Source organism: Lissotriton helveticus, chromosome 1_1, assembly GCF_964261635.1.
Source record: "Lissotriton helveticus chromosome 1_1, aLisHel1.1, whole genome shotgun sequence".
Lineage (NCBI taxonomy): Eukaryota > Metazoa > Chordata > Amphibia > Caudata > Salamandridae > Lissotriton > Lissotriton helveticus.
The window spans coordinates 537,153,123-537,176,952 of record NC_136057.1 but is presented as its reverse complement, the minus strand read 5'-3'; the positions used below and the strand labels follow the sequence as shown (position 1 = coordinate 537,176,952).

The following is a 23,830-nucleotide window of genomic DNA, read 5'->3' as shown; positions in this document are numbered from 1 at the left end:
GTGTAACTTAGAATTGTGCATGGAGACAGGAATGCCTTGTGGGGAGCCCCAGAATTCTTGCCCGCATCTAAGGCTTGTGGCTCCTGCATCATTGGAACCTCAACATGCATAGGTGCCTTGTTGGTGGTGAGCGGATTTCCCGGTTGCAGGATCCAGCATGGATCCCGCATTTGTCGATGGTGCCTTATCTCTCGTGTGCAACATGCTGACTGTATGCGCGTGGATTCACAGGTCGCGACCCTCAAAGGTGGGGGCGTAAGCATAGAAGTGTCTTATTCTACCTCTTGAGACATTGCTAAACTGGTGCCGGTGTGTGTGAAAGGAATTGTCTGGTGCGACCCACTTCAATTCACACCGGGCATTGTTCCTCATTTCCAGGGATGTATGGAATTTGTAAGTCTATATAGTGTAAGCAACAAGGACCCCCTGTTGAAAATTTGATGATTTCAGGAACAGGGAAATTAATCATGTGTACAATGTCATAACCATATTATTAAGGCTGGGAGAAATTATTTTATCGAACACCAGAACAAGGCAATTATAAAAGTATATTTCCTTTTTAATAATAATCTTTATAGAATTAAAAAACATATAATGACCATACAAATATAGACAGGTTTTAAACAGATTAAACAATGATAATAACAAAAAAAGATTTATATAAAAACCATAAACATATCAATAACAGTTGACAATCAAAATTTATCATAAAATTAATACATGTTAAGACAATCAATAAAAAGAAGAGGAGGAAGAAAAAGTAAAACGTGGCAAATTATACTTTCTCGACGCGCGTTTCGGCGTTTAGACCAACGCCTTCATCAGGAGCCACATAAACATTTCTGAAATACATCAACATAAAGTACAATCAATTATTTACACTAACATCATAATTTAAAAATTTACAAAGCATTTTAGCGTTCGACAAAAATTTAGGAGAGAAATTATTAATTCTAATTTCCATCTCCCTTTTGTTGGGAAAGATAAACACACTCATAACTCCCAGCTAATTCATATCATGTAATATTCATTTAAACATAGAGCAGCAATAATATTTACATATTCGAGCAGTTGCCACATATTAACCTTGCTGACAAAGGGGTTTATGATAATGCTAATACTCGGCATAAAACACCCACAATATCGGATGTATATGTCCTAAATGGTCGTCCTAATGTTGACTACTGTTGGTCATTTTGACTTACATGAGCCAATCTATATTATAACATGCGGTTTATAAACTTAAAACATATAATGTCACAGGTAGGTCAAATAACATAAATCCTGTGAATGATAACTCGTCATTTTTTTATATTTTATTAAAAAAATTATTTTCCCTATTTCCTACATTTATTTTAGTATAGACACTAATTATACTTACCCAGTATTTTACTTTGATATCCGCAAAATGGTTATCAGATGTCGGCTTCCAAAGCGGACATCAAGATTCGCAAGTATTCTATATTAAGTGTTATATCCTAAATGAAGGAGATAAACGCTATCAAAATCTGTTGTAACTGTGATCTTATTAGCTGATAGAGAGCGGCATATTTCATTTCCTATGTAGCAACAACTGCGCTTACCAAACAATACTCGTAAAGGATCCTAGAGCCACGTGATGTGTAGCCAACTTCGAATAAAATTCACTTTCAATCTGGTTAAGAAAGTTTTCTTCTTCACCGAGCCTACAGATGTAAAACACAACCCCACAATTGGAAGGTCAGAGTCTGTTCATTATTAAATACGAAACGAACGACCTAGACTGTTTATAGCAAGCTTGTGGTTTATGGAAGATTGACACTTACTATTTAAAAAAAGCACAACGCAATTGTATTCTCCACCCGCACGTTAATCTTTCATGTCAGGGGTTGTAAACGATCGTCAGGTCGGGGACTTCCTGCCTTGTTTTTTCAAGTAAATCTGTATTTCAAAAAATATAATAAAATACAAATTATGTTAATATACACTAAATTATCCCCATAAGGAAAAGCCACAAATAACCTGGATACAATCCATGGTAGTCCCGTGGCATACTTTGTAAATCCGCTCCTTACCGGTGATAAAATTGATTGGCAGGGCTATAGACGGCGTTTGTAGATGGAAAGCGCCGAATAGGCAGGTTGATGTCCTGAGGGCTGGCGTCCTACGACCGTTAGGAAGGTATCAACGGCATTGACGGCTGACTTCCTATAAAACTATTCTATGGTTAGTCACATGGTTACCTGCCTAGGGTTCTTAAAGCGCCAGTATCTAAAAAGGTGACGATTCAGGGGAGGCTCGTTTTTGGGTAGTGTGTTTATTGTTACAGACACTTAATAGACCAAAAACATTGCAACTATATAGATAATTAAATTATCATTCCTCAATTAATATTAACGATAATGGTAAAGTAAAACAAAAATAAAAAATAAAAAATATTTCAAAAATACATCAACCTACTATGTAAATGTAAGGAACTCGACGTCAGTAATAGATTATTGCGGTCCTCCACATTACTGGCAAAGTGTATCATATCTCGCTCCTAGTAAAGGGGATCATAGATCACGAATATGATCGCCCAACGACTTTGACTAGTAGAGGGCAGTCTGGTCTTAATACTTAGGTCAGGGAGACGAGTCATGATTCACAATTATTGATGTGATAAGTTGATCAAAATATCGCATTCTCCCACGGAATATCGTTATTCAATCCCTTCTTAAAAGTATTAAGAACAAACATCCAGTAGACTTCCCTTTTCTTCCTAATGGCGCATCCCCCTTTGCCATCTGGAGTTCTTATTTTCTCAAGGATGCGCCATTGGAAGTCCTCAGGGCCGTGATTCTTTTCTAGGAAATGTTTCACTAGAGGTGCTGTCAGTTTTTTTGTCCTGATGGCTGATCTGTGTTCAGTTAACCGTGTCTGAATGGACCTACAGGTTTCTCCAACATAGCCAAGGCCGCAAATGCAGGAAATAAAATAAACCACATTTGTCGTTTTGCAATTCCAGATATCGTTGGCCTTAAAGGAAAAACCATTATGTATAAATTCAGCTCCTCCAATGATATTATTGCAAGATTTGCAGGAGGAACACTTGACTGTTCCTCGTACTGGAATATCATTCAGTAGAGATCTTTGGCTGAAATTATTTTTTGTCTGTGTTGTCCTGAATCTAGAATGTACAATTTTGTCCTTTAGGTTTTTATTCTTTTTATGCTCAAACATAGGTTTAACAAGTATCTTCTCGGAGTTGGGGTTACAATTTAGTATATGCCAACTGGCATTAATAATCTGCCTCACACGTTCATTCATGGTAGAATGGGTGGTGATGCAGACAAGTTGATCTTTAGGCGGCATGGCTTTAGGTGTCAACAAGGCCTCGCGGTCGTAAAAGCGTGCTCTTTTGTACGAACTTCTCACAAGCCTATGTGGATATCCACGTTCCAAGAACTTCTTTCTCATTATAGTGGCCTGTCTATCGTAATCTGCGAGATTCGTACAATTTCTGCACACCCTGAGGAATTGAGAAAAGGGGATGCTTTCACGCTGGCTCTTCGGATGGAAACTATTAAAATGAAGCAAGGTGTTACGTGCTGTGGGTTTTGTAAACAAATCCACTTCTAATTTAAAATCATTTTCTCTTATTATCAAATCAAGAAATTCTACCTGGTCGGTACTATACTGAGCGGTGAATTTAAGATTGTCATCAGTTAAATTAATCCATTCCAAGAATTCCAGAAGAGAATCTTTCCCATTGGTCCAGATAAAAAAGATGTCGTCAATATATCTGGACCAATGGGAAACTGATTCAAAAAAGGGGGCCAATTTGTAAGTCTTCATTGTGTGACCGAAATGGTCCGGTGCGGCCCTGATTAACACGTGCCAGATGTTGCCCCCGGATGGCCTGGGTGTGACTCTGATTGATGTGTACCTGACAGGGTGCCTGTTTCTTCCAAGAGGCTCCCCTGCTGCATTCCCCATTCAGCAATTGTTCAATTTCTGACCCTCAGCGCGGAAGACCAACTGCCCTCTTCTCACCTGGCCCCTGACAACGTTGTGTTTCCATGTAGTATTGCCCGGCTCAGACTTGGGTAGTGAGAGTGACTGTCTGGGTTGAAGGAACACTTCCGAGAGCGATCGCAAGTCGGCCAAGAGACTACTTGACCCCTCTTGTGCTTTGCAGACCTGGACTAGTGCCGGCAGGCCCTTGTGAAACCCTCTTGAGTGACCCAACTATTGCCCTCAATCCGCTTCTGCTCTGCATCCTGTGGGAAAACTTAGAGTGGGTGCCAAGCATCCTTGTGACAACTGCCTCCTAATTAGCCCTGCTACCTACCCCCACCTGCTTCCCTGGGATCCTGATTAAGTGTGATTTCGGCCAGATGCAGCCTAGTATCCAGGGGGAGGGCTGGTTATCTTCCATCTGTGGGCTTAGGATTGCCTGGGTGAGCTGGAGGGAGGCTTTTGCCATAGGGTCTGCAATGTGCTATCAATTGACCTGCTGGGTATAATTTGCACCACATTGCGGTGCTGAGTGTGTATGTGTGTCAGCACGTCCGATACGGACCTGCCTGATATCCTTTGCACTGTGTATCGAGCAAAGTGAATGAGTGAGTGTGCTTTCAGGTTAGGTCGCCCCCACGCCGCTGCCGCCTGCTCACCCCGGTCTCCTGCTGCCAAGGTGACCTGGTCTGCCCGCTTGCTGCCTCCGCCTGCTCCGGGTCTCAGCCGCTGCTGAACCAGGCCCCCTCACTGCACTTTTCCCGCCGCTGCCTCCCTGCGGCCCGCCCCCCTGACACTCCATTCGCATCCCCCGCTCCCGCCACCCAGCTGCTCCTCCCTCCCGTCAACACTCTTATGCAGACCACGAAGTGGCCGCGCAGCGGCCCCGCCGCTGGCGTGCCAAAGGCAAGCCCGTCTGCGCCCGTCCGCGCCTGGACCACGCCCAGAGGAGGCATCGCCATCGTCCACAGAAACACCATTCGAATCACGACCAACTACGACGACACCCTCGCCGCCACCGAGCACCTTCACTTCCAGATACACACCGACCCCAAGACCACCCTCAGAGGCACTCTCATCTACAGACCACCGGGACCCTGCACACAATTCAGCGAAGCCATCGCAGACTTCGTCAGCCACACGCCCTAACCTCCTCAGACCACATCCTACTAGGGGACCTCAACTTCCACCTGGAGAACAACAATGACAGCAACACCGCTGCCCTGCTGGACAACCTCGCCAACCTCTGACTCTAGCAACTGGTGAACACACCCACCCACTTCGCCGGCCACACGCTAGACCCCATCTTCTCCTCCAGCAAGCACATCGCCTTCAGCTACTCCACCGGACTACACTGGACAGATTACAGCTGCGTCCACTTCAACTTCAGGAGAACCACGACCCACCGCCACCCGCAACAGGTTCCCCGCAGAAGCTGGAGCAAGATCACCTCCAACCAACACACCACCTCCCTCAGCCAGAACGCTCCCACCAACACGAAGGACCCCACCGAAGCAGCCTGCAACCTCACACAGTGGCTCACCAACTGCGCCGATGACCTCGCACCACTGAAGAACCCTCCCAGCAGACTTGGCAGCAAGAAAGCCTCGTGGTTCACCAACGACCTCAAAAATTCCAAGAAAACCTGCCGCACCCTCGAGAGAGCCTGGCGCTACGACCAGACAACAGAAAACATGACAGCCCTCAAGAATGCCACCCACAAACACCACCAGCTGATCCGCACCACCAAAAGGACAACATTCAAAGAACGTCTGGACAACAACACCCACAACAGCAAGGAACTCTTCAGCATCGTGAAAGAGCTCTCCAACCCCAGCGCCTGCAACGACGACATCACACCCTCGCAAGACCTCTGCGACTCACTCTCCTCGTTAAAACAAGAAAAATCCAACATACACTAGCAAAGTTATCACTTTTAAAAAATTAAAAATATTTCAGTCACTTTTATCATGAAGTACCTGGGATGCGTCAAAATCAAAGATGTAAACAGGCGCAGGGGATGTGAGGCGCTGGAAAAGCAAAGTGAAGCATCGGTACCTTAGTCCTAGGGGATGTGATGCATCTGTTCCTTACTGCCAGGGGAGGTGATGCATCTGCTCCTTACTGCAGCGCAGTGGAGGTGATGCCTTTATTTATTTATTTTTATTTATAAAGTTTTATATAGCGCGAACGTGATCCCGAAGGATATCAGAGCGCTTTACTATGGAAGGAAGGACATGATTCCAATATCTCCAACAGGAAAAGATTACACAACAGGAATATATGCATAAGTGCAGACATATAATCACGAAAATCCTAAGCAGATAAATCTAGACTGGAATGTAACAGACTATGAAGGGGGTACATACTGCGGAAAAGAAGAGCATAGATCTAATATCGACATTCAGTAGGAATACACAATAGGAATACTCGCTTGTTTCTTAACCCAGAGAATCAAGGAGAGTGATACGATAAGCGTGAATATAACGGGCTACGAAAGGGGATACACAATGCGGTAAAGAAGGGCAGCATCACATGAGAGGACAATGGTTGTAGGAACAATGAGCTCGAGCAAATGATTCTGGGCCAAGTTAAGGTAAAAATGTGTTCATTAAGAGTCTTTTGGCTTCCGGCTTGAAAGCAGTCGTTGAGGAGATTCTGCATACTTCCGGTGGAAGAGAGTTCCAAATCCTTGGGGCTTCGGCGGAGAAGGCCCAGAGACCGGTTCTCTTTTTGCTAAGGATGGGTGGTTACAGGAGGAGAGTGGTAGCGCTTCTTGAAGCTCTCCCACTGGAGGATAGTTAAAGCAATTGCACTAGGTACCTGGGAGTTTTGAAATGCAGGGCTTTGTGCGCTAGAATAACAATCTTTAAATGAATTTGAGCTTCATAGGTTAACCATTTAAGAGATTTTAGGATTGGGGATATGTGCTCACTTCATTTGGTACCAGTGACCAGTCAGGCCATAGCGTTCAGTGATGCCCATAGGGGAGCCAGAGTGTATTTGGGAAGTCCACAGAGAGTAGCGCTGCCGTAGTCCAGCCTCGGCAGGACCAATGCTTGAATCACCTGCTTGAAGTCCTTTTGTGGAAGGAATGGCTTGATGTTTCGGAGTGTCCTCATCCAGAGATTAGCACCCTTACACACATTGCTAAAATGATTTTTCATATTCAGGTGTTTGTCCAGGGTGGTTCCGAGAGATTTGGCTGAGTCTATGATGAGAGGGGTGCAATTGAAGGTAGTGAGGTGATTCACCAAGGTTCGAGCTTTGGAATGTGGTTAGGGGGAGAGATGAAAAGGAATTCAATTTTGTAAGTGTTGAGCAGTAGATGGTTCTCCGTTAACTAATTTTGCGTAGTAATTAGGGTCGTGTTGAGTGAAATGAGGTTGTCCGGGGAAGAGATTTTTAAATAGAGTTGGGTGTCATCCACGTACATATGGAAGAGAATGTTTGTGGAATTTAGAGAGTTAGCTAGTGGTTCCAAGAAAAGGTTTAAGAGGATAGGAAATAGGGCGGACCCTTGAGGGACTCCCATGAGTATTATAGAGGGCTGCGAGAGAGAGTGGTTTAGCCTTGATTCTTTGTGATCTGTGGTGAAGGAAGGATGAGAACCATTGTAACACCCAACTGAGAAACCCATCCTGATCTTCAAAATGTGTAGAAAGTTGTAATTAACCGTAGCGAAAGCAGAAGAAAGGTCAAGGAGTATTAAAAGTCAGGAATCATTTTGGTCTAACATTTTTAAGATGTCATGCATAACATGCGTGAGAGCCAATTCGGGACTGTGACCCTTCCTGATGCCGGATTGATGTTGGTCTAGGAGTTGGAAATTATTTATGTGAGCACAGAGTTGGAATTGCATGCACTTTTCAAGTAGTTTGGCTAATGTGAGGATGTTGGAGAAAGGGCGGAAATTATTGAGGGCAGTTTTATCTGCGTTAGTTTTTTTAGTATAAGTGTTACCTGCACTGCTTTTAGGCAGTCTGGGATTGTGCCTTGTGACAGAGACGCATTTACAATCCTTGTCCAGGTGGGAATTAGCCTTGGTTACTTACTGTCAAGGGAAGTTACTGTGGGGCAACGTCGATGAAGAACTTGGCGCACAATTGCGATGCGTCAAAAATCCAGACGTGCTGGGTGGATGCGGCAGTGATGAAACAGGCGCTGTCCCATGAGGCACAGGGTCAAGACTGATTTACATATGGCTGGGTCTGAACTGGGGTGGCGAAGTGAGCTAAAGAACGAGGATAGATTCAACCCAGATCTGTGACCGGGAGTGAGTGTATGAAACGTTTCAGCGCGCCGTCCATCATCTCCTTTTTTTTCCTTTGTTCGCCCTAAGTTGGCAGGTATGCCCAGACGAGAGTCCCTTGCTCACTTTGCGACTGGATTCAAGCTAGCCTGGCTGATGAAGGGTGTTACCCTGAAACTGGTTCCAGGATGCTAGTTTCCGGTTCAGGAAAGACCTGCCTTGGCAGTTCGGGCTGGACTGTTCCCATGAGGCAGAGGGTCAAGACGGATTTGCATATGGCTGGGTCTGAACTGGGGTGGCAGAGTGGGCTAAGGAACGGTGATGGATTCAACCCAGATCTGTGACTGGGACTGAGTGGAAAGTTTCAGCGCTCCGTCCATCATCTCCTTGTGTTTTCTTCAAATAATCTGACCAGGCTTACAGCTACCCACCAACCTGCAAAGCCCCTGAAAATCCTCATGGGTGATGAACACAGTATACAAATAACATAAACACATTTGATTTAGGGTGTAAGGAGGAACCCAATAATGAAGCATGCCACCGTGGGGTGGGTGTGCATTTTTATACTAACAGAAGGCTGTCTCTTCTGTCTGAGAGACAGAACTGCTTCAATAGTGAGATTCTGCATGGTATCAAAGATAGACCACTGCGTATGAAAAATAATGAATGTCAAATAAGGTGTGAATTTTTTAAATGGAAAACACAAGGGGGTATATTATCAACAACTAGCGATAATTTTTGTCTCTAACTTGTTTAGAGACAAAAATTATCGCCGCACATCGGCGATTTTTATCGCAGATAAACCTTGCTATTAGCAAGGTTTATCGCAAATGCGATAAAAAACGCCCGCAATGCATGAATATCGCTGAAAAGTCAGCGGTATTCATGCATTATCGAGCAAATGCTCTTAGCCATGTTATCCACCTCCCATTGGATAACATGGCTAAGAACTGCTCAGGGCAGGTGTTAGCTTTTGGAGATATTCGCCCTTAGCGCAAATATCTCCAAAAGTTGGTAATAGGAGATAGCGATGTTAGCGACTGTTTCCAGTCGCTAACATCTTGGCACGCCCACTTTGCATATCATTAGTGATAAATATCACTGACATGCAAAGTGGGGCCCATGATGGTCGCTATCTCCTATTAGCTATCGCTAACTGGTGTTAGCGACAGCTTGGTAATAGGGAGATAATTTTATCTCCGCTTTCTTGGCTTTTAAAGCCAAAAAAGCGGAGATAAAACCCCTTGATAATATACCCCAAGGTTTTATAAAAAGAAGTGTTTACCCTCAACGAGCATGCATGAAGTTAATTTCCATATTCCTACAAGATGAATCTACTGAAAGCTTCTGAAGTCATAACGTGGTAAAGGTTGTCTGCCGAAGCCCACTTCAGCTACAATGGAACCTTTTACATAGGCTCTTATCCATAACACATACTTTGTTAGATGCACTATAGCACTCTGTCAGACTTTAGTCTATAAAAACTCAACTGTTCACCACATTTATTGTGGGTTTCTCACCCTGGAGATACTTTGATTCTCATTTCATAGCTCAATATGTAGTTCAACTTAGTGTTCCTGCAAGTTCTTTGTGTAGATATCCTACCGCATCTGCAGCACAAGGACAATGAGAGAAACGCAGAGATGTAAATCTATTATCACAGGAATTAGCAGGAGGTAATGGTCTTAAAGGCCAATCCGTAATTGTTGGTACCTTGCAGAGTGAGCTCTGCTATTGGTAGGAGCCTCCGTACGCATTCTCTCTTCCAAATTCTCATGCCGTAGATTCTAATCTACTTTAAAGCTTTCATTTAACTTCAGTAGCTCCTTCAAATAACTCCATCAACAGGCTGTTGTCAAAGTAGGACAAAATAAAATGCAACAATCTAAGAGTATAATGATCTTTGCCTAATGTTCAACATATGCAGGTGGTCTGTTTTATACATGTAGTTCTAAATTCAGTTTCTGATGCTAAAGCACTATGTAACAAACGCCTGTTCTTTTCTGCTGGCTAGTCTAATAAAATGTTAACAGGAGTCTCACTAGTTGACAATGACTTACAAATTGGCTGATAAAAAACATAGTGATTATCTTTCCTCACCTTGTGCCACTCCCAAAATAATTTAAATATCAAACAAAGACTTATGACTTCTGAACATGATATTCCCATGCTTCATGTGCCCTGTATCGTAGCCTGCTTCATTTAACCTGACCACGATCAAGAGCACTGATCTGCAGCAGGACTTATTAACCAGGTGCTAATAGAAGATAGTTTTTCAATGCTGCCAATTTTCATGTGTCAAGCTAAAGCACAGTTGCAGAGCAACACACTGCAATCATCCGAACATCCTCTCATGCAATGCATATGTCATGAAAGGAGTTGCTTGACGATTTTCCTTGGCAATTAGGTGCCTGTAAGGTTAGGCTGTGTATTCTGCGCTTAAGGACTGCGCGATTCTGCGCTCACGCGGTGATTTTAAAACTGCTTGCATAGCGTTGTATTTTTCTTTGGCATTTGTGATTTTAAAACAAATCTATCTTGTGTGCCTTAGCGCTTCTCCTGGCCCCTCACTTGCACGTTAAAATATTACCTTTGCACCGCTGTTTTGCGGGCCCGGTTCTGGGGTGGTGAGGGAGCGCCATATTGGTGTAACCATCGAAGCCTGACGCCGCCATATTGGTGCGGGTCGTGGCGCCTGGTTCTCTTTACTTCCGCCGGCCTACTTAAAGCTCCACTTTTTCAACGCGCAGCGGGGACGCGCAAGGTGGCGCCTTCCCTGCGCCTGAGTCGTGCCAGAGTCCTGCCCGTCTGCGTCCGTCAGCGTTCCGGCAGCAGACGGGGCAGGACGGCTGGCAAGCTCGTTCTTTTGGCTGGTATTGTACTACTATTAGTTTTAATAATGTGTTACTTTTATTCTTCAGAGACCCTTTCCGATCTTCGTCCTCCGATAGGGCGCTGCCATTCGGTTTTTCCGGGCCACCGGGCTTTAAGAAAAGGGTGTCAGGTCTGTGGCTGGCGAGCCCCTTTATATAATAGACCAAAACATACTTATCCGGAGACTACTATTACCTGTCTACTTCTCAATACACGTTCCCTAGGCTGTCACGCCCTAGATATATGGAATTTGCTTGAGAACTCCGATATATCCTGCCTTTTTCTCACTGAGACATGGCTGAGTGACACCTCGGCTCCAGACTTAGCCAACGCCATCCCACCTAATTACTCCATCATTAGGAGAGATAGAACATCTGGGCGCGGGGGCGGTGTAGCTATCATAGTCAACAACCAGTTGCACTGCACTACCTTTCCGGTAGACAATATTCAGAACACCGAGGCGCTTGGTTTCACTCTTCATTTGTCTCCTCATTATGCTTGTACCGGCATTCTGGCATATCGTACCCCTGGTCCTTTAGGCTCTTTCGTGGATGAGCTACAGATTGCTCTTGCGGTTCCATGTCTTAAATCTAAACATTGTCTACTTCTGGGCGATTTAAATATACACATGGACGAGGCTGCAAATCCCGACACGACGAAACTTATGGAGGTTACTGCAACATTAGGATTCACTCCATTCATTCATGATTCCACACATAACAAGGGCCATATTTTGGACCAAGTTTTTTCTACTGTTCCGATTAACGCACTTGTCCCTCAACCTGTATTATGGTCGGACCATTTCCTAATCACCTTTAGTCTTTCTAGTGTCTTTTCCGCCAGATCGAACCCCGCTACCTCTGCTAAACGTTTGTCTAGGCCTTTTCACCTGTTATCTAGTGATATGTTACTCCAGGCTTTGGCACGTTCACCTTGTACTTTGTCCGGTAATGTGGAAACTGACCTACCTCTCTTTACGGAATGGTTCACAACCATATTGGCGGATCTCGTGCCTGAGAAAGCCGTCAATCCTGGAAATAAACGTTCTTCTGCTCCTTGGTTTTCATCTACGCTTAGAGAAGCTCGTCAAAATTGCAAGAGAGCAGAAAGAACTTGGAGGAAAGACTACAACCCTCGCGAGAGAGAAAAAAGATCTGACCAAATTCTATCATAAGCTGATTTGGAGCGAAAAAAAATCCTATTTTGAACGTCGGATAGACGAATCGGATAATTCCTGTAAGGAGATTTTTAAAATCGTTAGAGACTTCACTTCTCCATCTTTAGCCATCTCTGTTCAGTGCCATTCAGAATCTTGGCTGAATGAATGAACTTGCTCATTATTTTGTTGATAAAATTACCACCATTCAAGCCGACCTTGCGACTCATTCCAAACAGCCTCGGGTTGTTGATCCTGATGCTTTTTCTTCTGTAAACCCCACTCTCTGGGAATTCCCGCAGTTAAGCCTTGCTGCTTCATTAGACCACTTGACAGGCTTGAAATCGGGCTCCCCTCTAGATCCTTGCCCGGTCTCTTGTCTCAACAAAATAGCCTCTGTGCTAAATAGTCCCATTAATTCCATTCTGAATTCCTCATTGTCTACTGGCATTGTTCCTCAGGCTTGGAAGAGCGCTCTTATTCTTCCATTAATCAAAAAACCAACTCTGGATCCCATCATACATGCCAACTATAGGCCTATTTCTCTCCTCCCCGCTCTGGCGAAGGTGGCGGAAAGACATGTGCACCGATCTATCTCTGACTTCATCGAGAATAACAACTTGTTGCATAGTACTCAATCTGGGTTTCGTGCGAATTACAGCACAGAGACCGCATTACTGGAAGTCACCACCGCCATTAGAGAGGTTTTAGACTTGGGAGGCAAGGCCATGTTGGTCATGTTAGACTTGTCGGCGGCGTTCGACACCGTTCCCCATGACACCCTCCTAATTCGACTCTGGGACTGTGGTCTTAGGGGGACGGTGTGGAACTGGCTTAAATCATTTCTAGCCAGTCGTCGACAAACGATCTGGGCGCCACCTCATCCGCAGCTATGTCAGCCCTGGAAGTGGGGGTCCCTCAGGGGTCTATTCTTAGTCCCCTGCTTTTTAACATCTTTATGGCCCCCCTTGCAGAGGTTGCGGAGTCGTTTGGCGCTCAGATCGTGTCTTACGCTGATGACACCCAGCTCTTGTTCACTCAGAATAAGAACGAGGTGTTTGATGGGACCCGTATCAGAGGCTGCTTAGAAGCAGTCTTTGATTGGTTCAAAAGACACGGCCTGAAGTGCAACTCCGACAAATCGGAGCTGCTTTTTTTCGGGTGTGTCTCTGAACCAAACTGGAAAAGTTGGTGGCCTCAGGATCTTTTCCCTCCTGCCAATGCTAGTACCAAGGCCAAAAATCTTGGCATCATTGTTGACAATGAGTTGACTTTTGGACCTCAAATAGCCTGTCTTGCAGGGAAATGTTTCGGTATCCTGCGGATGCTCAGGAAATTCCTCCCTTTGATTTCCGTGAACCATCGAAGGGTTATTGTCCAGGCACTGGTAGGGTCGCGCCTGGACTATGCTAATGCCCTTTATTTAGGCCTTCCTAAATATCTTGTAAGGAGACTTCAGGTTGTGCAAAATTCAGCTGCTAGGGCTATCTATGGTCTCCCTAGACGAGCTAGCGCCTCCAACTTGCTGAAGGAATTGCACTGGCTCCCTATAGCCAAAAGGGTGCTGTTTAAAAGTTTGACGCTAACCTATAAGGCCCTTCATGACTCGGGCCCCAGGTATATTAGAAAGCGTCTTGCTCTTTATACACCGAGCAGAGCTCTTCGTTCTGCCTCCTTGTCCAAAATGTTCGTTCCATCCATCAAACGAACTAGACAAGGGGGGCGCTCGTTCCATTACCTGGCCCCACGCGCTTGGAATGAACTTCCTATTGCTCTTAGACAGGCCCCTAGCCTGTTGTCTTTTAGAAAGGCATTAAAAACCTGGCTTTTTACTTATGAATTGTGATGTCTTTTATTCTCAGTTATGTTTCCTTTCCAATAAAGGTCCTCTTCGCCAAAGCGCCGGGACACTCCATTGCGAGTAGCCGTTGCGCTATAGAAGAGCCAATTAACATAACATAACAAAGTAAATATTATTGTGAGTTAGAGGCTCGGGTTATGCTATTAATGCTCAGTTAATCTTCTTAGTTATCGTATTCAGAAAATGATGCCTTACGTTGGCTAGCACTTATTGCCCATTTCAAACCTCTTTGAGACAGATTATTTCCATTAATTTAACAATTTGAATAAGAACATGAACACTTAGTGTCCTTCACATCAGCCCAGAGAATAATTAAAGCTTGGACTTTTTGCTTCCTACTCTATTTCTTCATGAGATAAGGTGGCACTCATACATATAAATATCCTGTTGTGTAGTAGTTTAGTCTCTCTGGGTCCACTAACCGCCTTTTGGCCAATTCATTACAGTGCTACACAGTGTGAAGCGGAGGTGGGCCCCGTGTTGTACGTCAGTATCAGTGGATTGCTCTCTGTGCATGGAAACTTAGATTGTTTACTGCACCACTAAAGGAAATAAAAGCTACTGGGTAGCTTTACCTTAAGAAATCACTGGGCACTTCACCATAACTAAACACATCAGTGCTTCCCTTTTGTCTGAAACATCAGTTGAAAATTAGAACTTTCTTCTGGGATGTTCTGCCTGGTAATCAGTGGTTGATAGTTGCAAATGGGATAGAACTTGATAGGAAAAAGTTACTTAAATATTAACATTGGGACTATTTTTATTTTCTCATGTGACCACTTCTGATTACTCTCAACTAAGACTATTGTACTAAGATCATTTCTGGAAAATAACTTACAGAAGATGAGGTCTGAGAAGTAGGAAAAGTTACGTACATTAAATATAATATGGCATGTGATACTGGCAGCTTGCTAGAAAGTAAATAGAAACAGCTTTAGTGATTATAAGTGGTTTGCACAGTAATTAAATAAAATCGGGTGGGTAAAGAAGGAGGCGGGATTGCAATCATTTACAAGAATAAATATAAATGTAAGTGGAGCAATCTCGATCTTTTTGAATGTGAAGCTGGTCTATTTAAACTTTGTCTTCCACCAAATTTCACACTTTCAGGTGTACTGCTATATCGTCCTCCAGGTTCAGCTAATGCTTGGGCTGCATCTTTTCCGGATCACATTGCCCCGCTTATGCTTCAAGCCCCAAATTTTATATTAGTGGGTGACCTAAACCTTCATTTGAATGACTTGACACAATCAATTAATACTTACTTTATAGCGGACTTAGCATCTCTAAATATCACTCTCCCCAACTCAGGGCCTACCCATAAGGCAGGAAACCTGCTTGACCCAATTTTCTCTAATCTTGACACTGTCCTGTGCAAACCGGCAATCCCTGTCCTCTGGTCCGACCACTTTTTGGTCGAATTTCAAATTCAACAGCAGCAGAAATGGATACATTTTACAATCAGGACAGGTTAAAGGTAGAAATTGGAAAAATCTGGATATAACAAAACTCAATTCACTTCTTGAAAATACGAGACCAGTCGATTCAATTACCACCTTGAATGAAGAAGCGATCATGCACTCTTGGCTAAGCTCATCTATCGACACATGTCTTCCTCTGTCCAATAGAAAGGCCAACAGTTATCACTATGCCCCTGCCCCTTGGTTCTCTGAGGCCCTTAAAAACGAAAAAACGAAGTGTAAAAAATTTAGAGAGGCAATGGCGGAAGTTGTTCGACCCTAAAATAAAAACACGGTATACATTAGCTTTGAATAATTATCATCTACTTTGCCGAAATGCCCGGGCAGAACATGCTAGGTGTACCATCCAAGAAGCTCAAAATTGCCCAATAACACTTTTCAAAGTAGTTAAGGAGCTTTCTGGAGCCACATGTCAGCCTAAGCCCCCATGCCTGGATGTTAAACACTGTAACAATCTAGCTGTTTTGTTCATCTCAAAGATCAATACTATTTATACCGCATTGAAAAACAGGTTTCAGGAGTACCCTCTCCCTCTAAACAATCTATCCTAAATAAAATGGATGTCTCCAACCACAACACGGTTGTCCTTGATCACTGGGTCCAATTTGACACTACCTCCTTTTGTAAAACCCTGAATAGCGTTAAATCTGGTTCTCCTAATGATTTGTTTCCCCCGTCAGTCTTACAAACCCTAAGCTCCTCAAAAACTAATTTAATTATGCAACTATTAAACTCCTCCCTAAGGGAAGCTGAAGTGCCACCAGCCTGGAAACATGCTATGGTTATGCCCCTGTTAAAGAAAACGAACTTGGATCCGGAAATACTATCTAATTTCCGCCTATTTCCCTTTTACCTATTTTCTCAAAAATTCTGGAGAAACATATTAACGCCCAGTTGGTTCAATTTATTGAGACATATAATCTCCTACATGACTCTCAGTCTGGATGTCGCACAGGCTTTTCCACTGAGTCCACACTACTGGGTGTTACGGATAATATCTGTTGTCAAGTGGATAGAGGTGAAACTGTGGCACTTATTATTCTTGATTCAAGTGCCGCATTCGATACTTTCTCGCACCCTATCCTCTTAGACACCCTCCAATCATGCGGTATCACGGGCTTGGCCCTAAAGTGGCTAGCTAGTTTTCTGACAAATCGGACTTTCCAGGTTTTCTCTGCCTCCTCTAAATCAGAAGTTCATGGGTCACAATACGGAGTTCCTCAGGGCTCAATATTGAGCCCCTTGCTTTTTAATATTTATATTAGCCTGTTGGCGGCCATTGCAGAGCAAGCAGGGCTCACGGTGTATTCTTACGCCGATGATACCCAGCTTATCTACTCTCTCTCAACCAATTCAAATAATAACACCTCTTTGCTAAGATCAGGATTGACAAGCATTGAAAACTGGATGCATAACAACAAATTGAAGCTTAATGGGGATAAAACGGACCTTCTGCTTTTTGGCAAAGATAAAACCCTTTGGGGCCCCCAACACTGGCCCCCCAAATGGGGCACCCCCCAACTCCGGTACAATTTGCCCGGAACCTTGGTTTTATGGTTGATGACCAACTAAACATGAGGCAGCAAGCGGGAAAAGTAGCCTCTGTTTGTTTTGTCATATTGAAATGGCTGAAAAAAATACTCTGGATGCTTACTTTGCCCACTCAAAGAACGGTAGTCCAAGCACTTATTACATCTAGGCTTGACTACGGTAACGTTCTGTATCTAGGAGTGGGAAAGGAGGTGTTACACAGGCTACAAATAGTCCAAAATGCTGCCGCCAGAATGCTCTGCAATCTCACAGCAAGAACCTCAGCTTCAGCTGCATTACGCGATCTCCATTGGTTGAAGATTGAGAATCGCATTAAGTTCAAAACCCTCTGCTATATGCATAGGATTAATGTAGGAATAGCACCACACTACCTTCAGGCGCTAGTGCATCAATATCGTCCCTCACGATCCCTTCGATCTGCAAACCAACATAACTTTCAAGTTCCGAGGATCAAAAAAACTAGGATGGGGGGGGGCGATCCTTTTCCTATTTGGTCCCAGTACTTTGGAACTCTATGCCTTTCTCGTTGCGTATCGAACCTCAGTACCAGAAGTTCCGCAGGGACTTAAAGACCTGGCTTTTTAACCAATAGACTGTCTGCACCGGTTATATGCTTATCTCTGCTTTTAGCGTTTTATAGCGCCGGGAAACCTGCGGGTAGCTGTTGCGCTGAATAAAATCAATTAATAATAATAATAATAATAATAACTTAATCATGTAAGGAAGGTGTGAAATCAAGAAATGTATAAGAGTTCGTATGTGAGTTACTGATGAGTTTTGTATTTCATTGCAGTGGCTTTGACAACTCCTCTGACAAGGATCATGGCTCCAAACCTAGTGCAAAAGCTCTTTATGGTAAGGTTTGTTTTATGTGCCTCTTGCCAAGTTAACTCTTGGCATATTTCTATTGGATTCTTCCCTGTTGTTGCATTAATAGCTTTCCTTTTTAGTTTGCATATTTGCTGAAAGTACTGAAATCCAACTGTGACTTTAAATTAATACAGTTCTGCAGGTCATGATCTTCTGTGTTCAGTACAATTCAATTGAAGTGAAGACAATCACATAACTACTCTTGTAATCTCAATTTCTAATTGGTAAGCCTAAATACCCATAATCAAAGCTATGTTTTCTTGTTTCTATTACAGTTATGTAGATTACATATCTTGGGTTTTATGGATGAATTGTGTGCATTTTAGAACAATTTAGTGAAATTGTTTATTTGGTTAGTTGAAATAAGCATTGAAACTTTCTTCACTACCTTGTGTAGTACATCTTAAAGAAATCAATGGTAGCAACTGTACATCAATGATTCCAATACAGATTATCTAAATATCTAAACCATTTAGACTTTTACAAGAGGGCTGCATGTAACAAGACAATCTTATTATGCTTCACAAATTTCAGAGACTATTATTCCGGGGTTGGACATTCTCAAAATAAGCCTAGGAATCTTACTGTTTTTAAGTAGAGCCTATAGCGGCAGCGCGCAGGCACTGCTCACTTTGTGAGGCATGCAGTATACAGTACCGAATGAAGCTTCGTGGAAGCTCCGCCCATTGGCTTATGTCTTTGTCCTCCTGTAAATGCGGTCTTCTGATTCATTTTGAGGCTTGTTAGTCCCTCCTCATGACGGCGAAGCCATCATTTGTCACCTCCCATAGCTATTGGCCCCTTTACTTCTCTTGTTACACGGTGCGTGTTCTTAAGTATCCCTGTCAAAGTAGCACTCCGGTAGGGCTTCAATTGCCTGAGCGCTTGGAACCAGACATCGGACCCCGACTTGAGACGCACAGCTTGGTGGAGCCTGCTGTCTCACTCGTGAGGCGGATGCGTCGACTGCGCGAGTGGGGATCGACAACAGAGGAAAACGCACGTTGCACCACTCGGTGTGGAGACATGAAGCAGAAGAAGGCGCTACGAGCGGGTCACCCGGTAAGAGACTGGGCAATTGGTGTTGCATCCTGAGGCCTGGGGAGCACCAGGCGTCGTGGCCCGGTCTACCGCAAGGATTAGGCGCTGTGGGCAAGGGCCACCTGCCCCAGAGAGAAGACTAGCAGTAGTGCGGCCCGGAAGAGAGAGGTAACAGGAGGCACTGCTGCTCTGACTTTACTGCGGTTGTAGGGGCGGCCCGATCCGGGCCTGCTCAGGCTGCGGATGCGCCGTTAAAAGGAAAGGGAATCGGCCGTGATTCCAGGATAGCTTGCAGCAGTTGCCGGTGGGCCCCATATCATGCACCTGCAAGAAGGAATGAGAGTATCGCTGCATTCAGTGCAGACTGGTGAGAGAAGAGACGGGTGGCTGTGCGGTCTGACCTTGGCCGCGGGTGTGGCATGGACCCTCTTAAGCTATTTGTAGAAGCGGTGTGTGCAGGAGTCCTTAGCCGTGCTGTGCACGCTCTGCCTCCTACAGGACAGTGTGCGGGCCCCAGCGAGCACTGCACTGAGGCATCCTGCCGGGGGTCCACTTGCACCCGACATCCTGGGTGTTAGCCATGCGCAGGGTCAGGTTGGGATTCACCTGAGACAAGATGGCCTCAAGCTGTGCACTCCGGTACATGTCGAAGTACTCACCGGTGTCAGCATAAGAGGCAAGATAACCCCACTGCCTCCAGCCACCCGCCTTGATTTTGGGGTTCAGATATGTTGTATGGCGTGTAGGCCGAGTATATGGGCTGTCCATAGCCTCATCCGATAGCGTAGCAGCCATAGTGTCTGGCCCTGAGGCCTAATTAAGAGCGGCAGGTGAAGTGTGCAAATGGCTCAATTAAAGACATTAAATTTATGTTTTTCAACCCACCTGCAGAGACAGACCCCCAGACTCTGCAAAAGCGCACAACAGTGGATAACACAAAGTTGTTTAGCCCAAATCTATACTTCTGGTCTGTGAAAAGTGTCTTGTTTAGCTGAACCCGTCCCTACCGTGTATGTTTTGCGAGTAGTGCAGTACTTATTGTAGCTTGTGGCTGGAGGCAACTCTGTCTCATGAAATGTTATCTCGCTAAAAATGTAACATTCAGTGCCACTGAAACGGACCTAATTGATAGGGCAACAGTATGTTAAGTTAATCTATAGTAAATTATTATTTTCCTAAAGTGGATCAATGTTGACCTGATTTTACTAAGTTGTATGGTGTCCTCCGTGGGTGTTTGTTGATAAAACAGAACTTTGAAATTAATTAAGAATACAGGTGCCTAGTTCGAGCACAATTTTAGCTGTGTAGGGACAGGCTACTATTGCTACATTATAATCTCGCTTGCAGAGCTCTGCCCATGCGTGACCAATGCATTCAGTCCATACGTTTTCTTTGCATTGTGGGATTTCCAGCCTCGATTTCACATGGGGCGGGCAGCATTACCAGTACAAGAATGCATAGTAAAACCATGGCACTATATTCGCTGCTCCAGTATAGACGTGGAGCACTTAAGAGCTCTGCGGTTGTTTGCCAACCCATGAAATCCACAATCAGGGAAGGTAAGGGGGCGCAGGCGATGAGGAGTCACTTACTCAGTGTCAGGTATCTGGTTGTTCGCCCAATTGTGTGTTCTTTACTTTGGGTTCTAGTATTTGTATTTAAAAAATTTTTTTTTTTAGCTTTGTGCGTGTAGCGCTACAATTAATGGAAAGGAAGAAAAAATAATGTAGATCTACTCAAACCTTGGCATGCGCAAATGATTTCTGCTAACACCGATTGCAGAAACATTTCTTTTCTCTGGATCAAAGTTGGCAAAGCCATTTGTATGAAAGCTCAGTTTTTGGAAAAGAAAGGTAAACATTCTGGGAGGCTCTCTAAAAAATATGTAGCCTTGACCCGTTTACTCCTTTCCCATCAGGCCTGGACACCCCACAGATAGCATGGCCTAAAGATCAAGAGGCACTCACTACATACACCTGGTAGAAGGGCTTCAGATGGTTAAGGATCCGGCACACTGCTAAACTGCATGCTCACGGACGGCATTTACTGGGGCAAAACAGGCTATGATGACTTCATGCCACATAATTTCACTACAGACATCCACTCCACACAATTCCACAACTAACAATTCCAATCCAACCCATGTAATTCCACTCCACACACATCCACTACACTCCAATCCAAATCACATAGGTAAAAGAAAATGTCATTTACATCGCCAATACCTCTCTCTCAACTGCGAGACCAATTTGCATTGCAAATGCTTGTTATCTACAAGTAGATACTCCTTGACAGCAAATGTGTAAACATTTATTTGAGAGTTTTATACAGCATGTACATGACCCAAGGGTATCACAGCACTGTACAATATACAATACAATGTACCCACCAACATTGGTAGTCACAATAGTTTTTGATGTTTCATGGATCGTTCTGTACATGTTAAGAGGCTCTGAAACGCACGATACCACCTGTAGTTAGACTTTAAAATTACACCTGGTGGTTAATGTAATAAGAGGAATATAGTTATGGTGAATGTATTTCTGCCTGATTTACATTGTTTCTGACACTGTTCTTAAAGTTTCCTGTGGATGGGTTTGTATGTATCTCCGGAGGAAAGGAGTTCCCGATTCTGGGTGTGTTTCCAGGAGCATGTGCATGAATTTTCTATCTTGAATCAAGTAACAAGCCAGTAGTAGTGTTTTGGAGCTAAGTGGTGAGCATTTTCTTCCTGGTCGTGTTAGTTTGTTCATTGACAAACTGCAAAATACCTTCGGATGTGCTTTGTGTGTTGCAGGCTATCTTAAAGATGCATCTTTGCTTCGATTGGGAGCCATTCTATCCTAGATAGTGTGGGAGCGATGTGGTCATAGCATTGTTCCCCTGACTCGAGTCTTGCAGTTTCAATTCGTGTGGCCTTCATGGGACCTAGGTTCAGTGCTTAATATGTTTTTGAAAACAAGTGCCTCGGTTCTCCTCAGGAGGCCACTGCAGCTTGCACAACACATTGCCCCTATCTGCACTGCCAATTATAGTAACAACAACACTAACTATCACACTCTTAGAGGTGTAACATTTCGTACTATTCCAGGCCCCCAGAGCTATAAGAATGGCTTGGGTTGCAGGTAATAGTGATTTTTTTTATGTATACTGAATTAATATTTAACTGTTGTGGTCATCTCAGACAGCGTCACCTTTGGCACAGTGCCACAGGTGCCGGTTTTGACAATTAAGTGCCGGTGGCGAGCACCGAAAACAACCAGCTTCAATTAAGCACTGGCTAGGTGGGATTTTGGTGTGCTGGTGAGAATGTCATTGCCATAGTCTAGTTTAGAGGTCACCTTCAGTTGTAAGACCCAAGCTATCTATATGCACGTCTCCGTCAAAATGAAATCCCTATATGGCCTATTATGAAGATGTCCTTTTTCAGATTTAGTTTCTTTCATACTATTAGACGTTGACCAGTAATAATAGAAAAATCTTTATTGTATAGTTAATTAATTAAAACCGTTACAATATTCCAAAACATAAAATGCATTCCTTCACGTGCTATAATACAGTAGATGTAAGTTGTTCATGCCACATTTTTAAAAACATTTTTAAAAACATTTTTTTAAACCATATCAAACTTGCTGAATTGTAACTGTAATCTTATTGTCCTTTCAATACATTCTCAAAATTGATTACAAATGTAATTATTTGACAAGTGAATTGTGGATCAGAACCAAGAGTAAATTACTGAATTATAACTGTAACCTATATTATCCTTCCATTAGATTCTCAAAATTGGTTACACTTTGATTATTTGACAAATGAATTGTGGATCAACTGAGTCAAAAACGTTTAGTATTGCTGAGCGCCAGGTGCGATTGCCTTTTTTCATTAAACTTGCTCCCGAGTAAACTCCGGCGATCGCACTCTAACACCGGGCAGATACATATCAGGTGTATGGAATCTTGAACTGCTGCTCCACACAGGTTACAATCCTTAGGGCCCGGGGTCTTCCAATCAGGTTTGTCGGCATTTGTGGGCAATTTCCCCATGCGTAGATTCAAGTACTTTGATTTTAAATGGGGAGGGAAAGCAAGACCTAGGTAAGGTGCTGGCTCCAGCCTTGTATACGATTGAAAAACCATCCATGCGTGTGCACGTCGTCTTAAGGTTGTTTTATCTGCAATCAACGAGTGCAAGTTGGCTTCTTTTTTCACAATCTGCTTGAATGATAATACTGGTAGTTTCCTTTGCCAGACGTCTGTCATCTTGGTGATTTTCAGAGAGGCATTTAGGTACTTCACATAGTGTGATTTAGGATTGTTTTGCAAGGCTGCCCAGAGTGCCAAGTTAATTTCTAAATCACGATTGAGCCAGATATTGACCAGTAAGAAAATAAACTTTTCTGCCAAGAATCAATCTTGAGGTTCCTTACGTAATTCTTGTCCACCAGAGGTTCAACCAGATATTGTATCCATCTCACTCGGTTAATATTTGTAATGCTTTTAACTTAACATTGCTCAGTCACTCAGTTCCTTCTTTTCTAAAATATCCGGTGGTTACACTGCTCTTGAGGAAAAAACTGAAATTTGATACATTTGAGACTTTCAGCTTTCTATATCCAGCCAACGTTATGGCAAAAAGGAAAATGTTCAACTTAACCAAACATAACATTTTATTGACCCCATTCCTTTTCTGAACCCTTTACAGATTGACTTGGATGTAATAGGCATATGTAACCGTCCTTCTGAACATTATTAAGAGGCTGAACTTTG

The 23,830-nt window shown here is 43.7% G+C and overlaps 1 protein-coding gene across 7 annotated transcripts in view; it reads left to right on the top strand.

Annotated features, from left to right (window-relative positions):
• EPS8 (EGFR pathway substrate 8, signaling adaptor) overlaps positions 1-23,830 on the top strand; it is a 1,030,589-nt gene that overhangs the window by 460,406 nt on the left and 546,353 nt on the right. For all 7 annotated transcript variants that reach the window (XM_078674027.1, XM_078674024.1, XM_078674021.1 and 4 more), the window contains one exon: positions 17,947-18,008. In XM_078674027.1, coding sequence (XP_078530153.1) covers positions 17,947-18,008 — 62 coding nt within the window. The remainder of the gene's footprint in view (positions 1-17,946; positions 18,009-23,830) is intronic.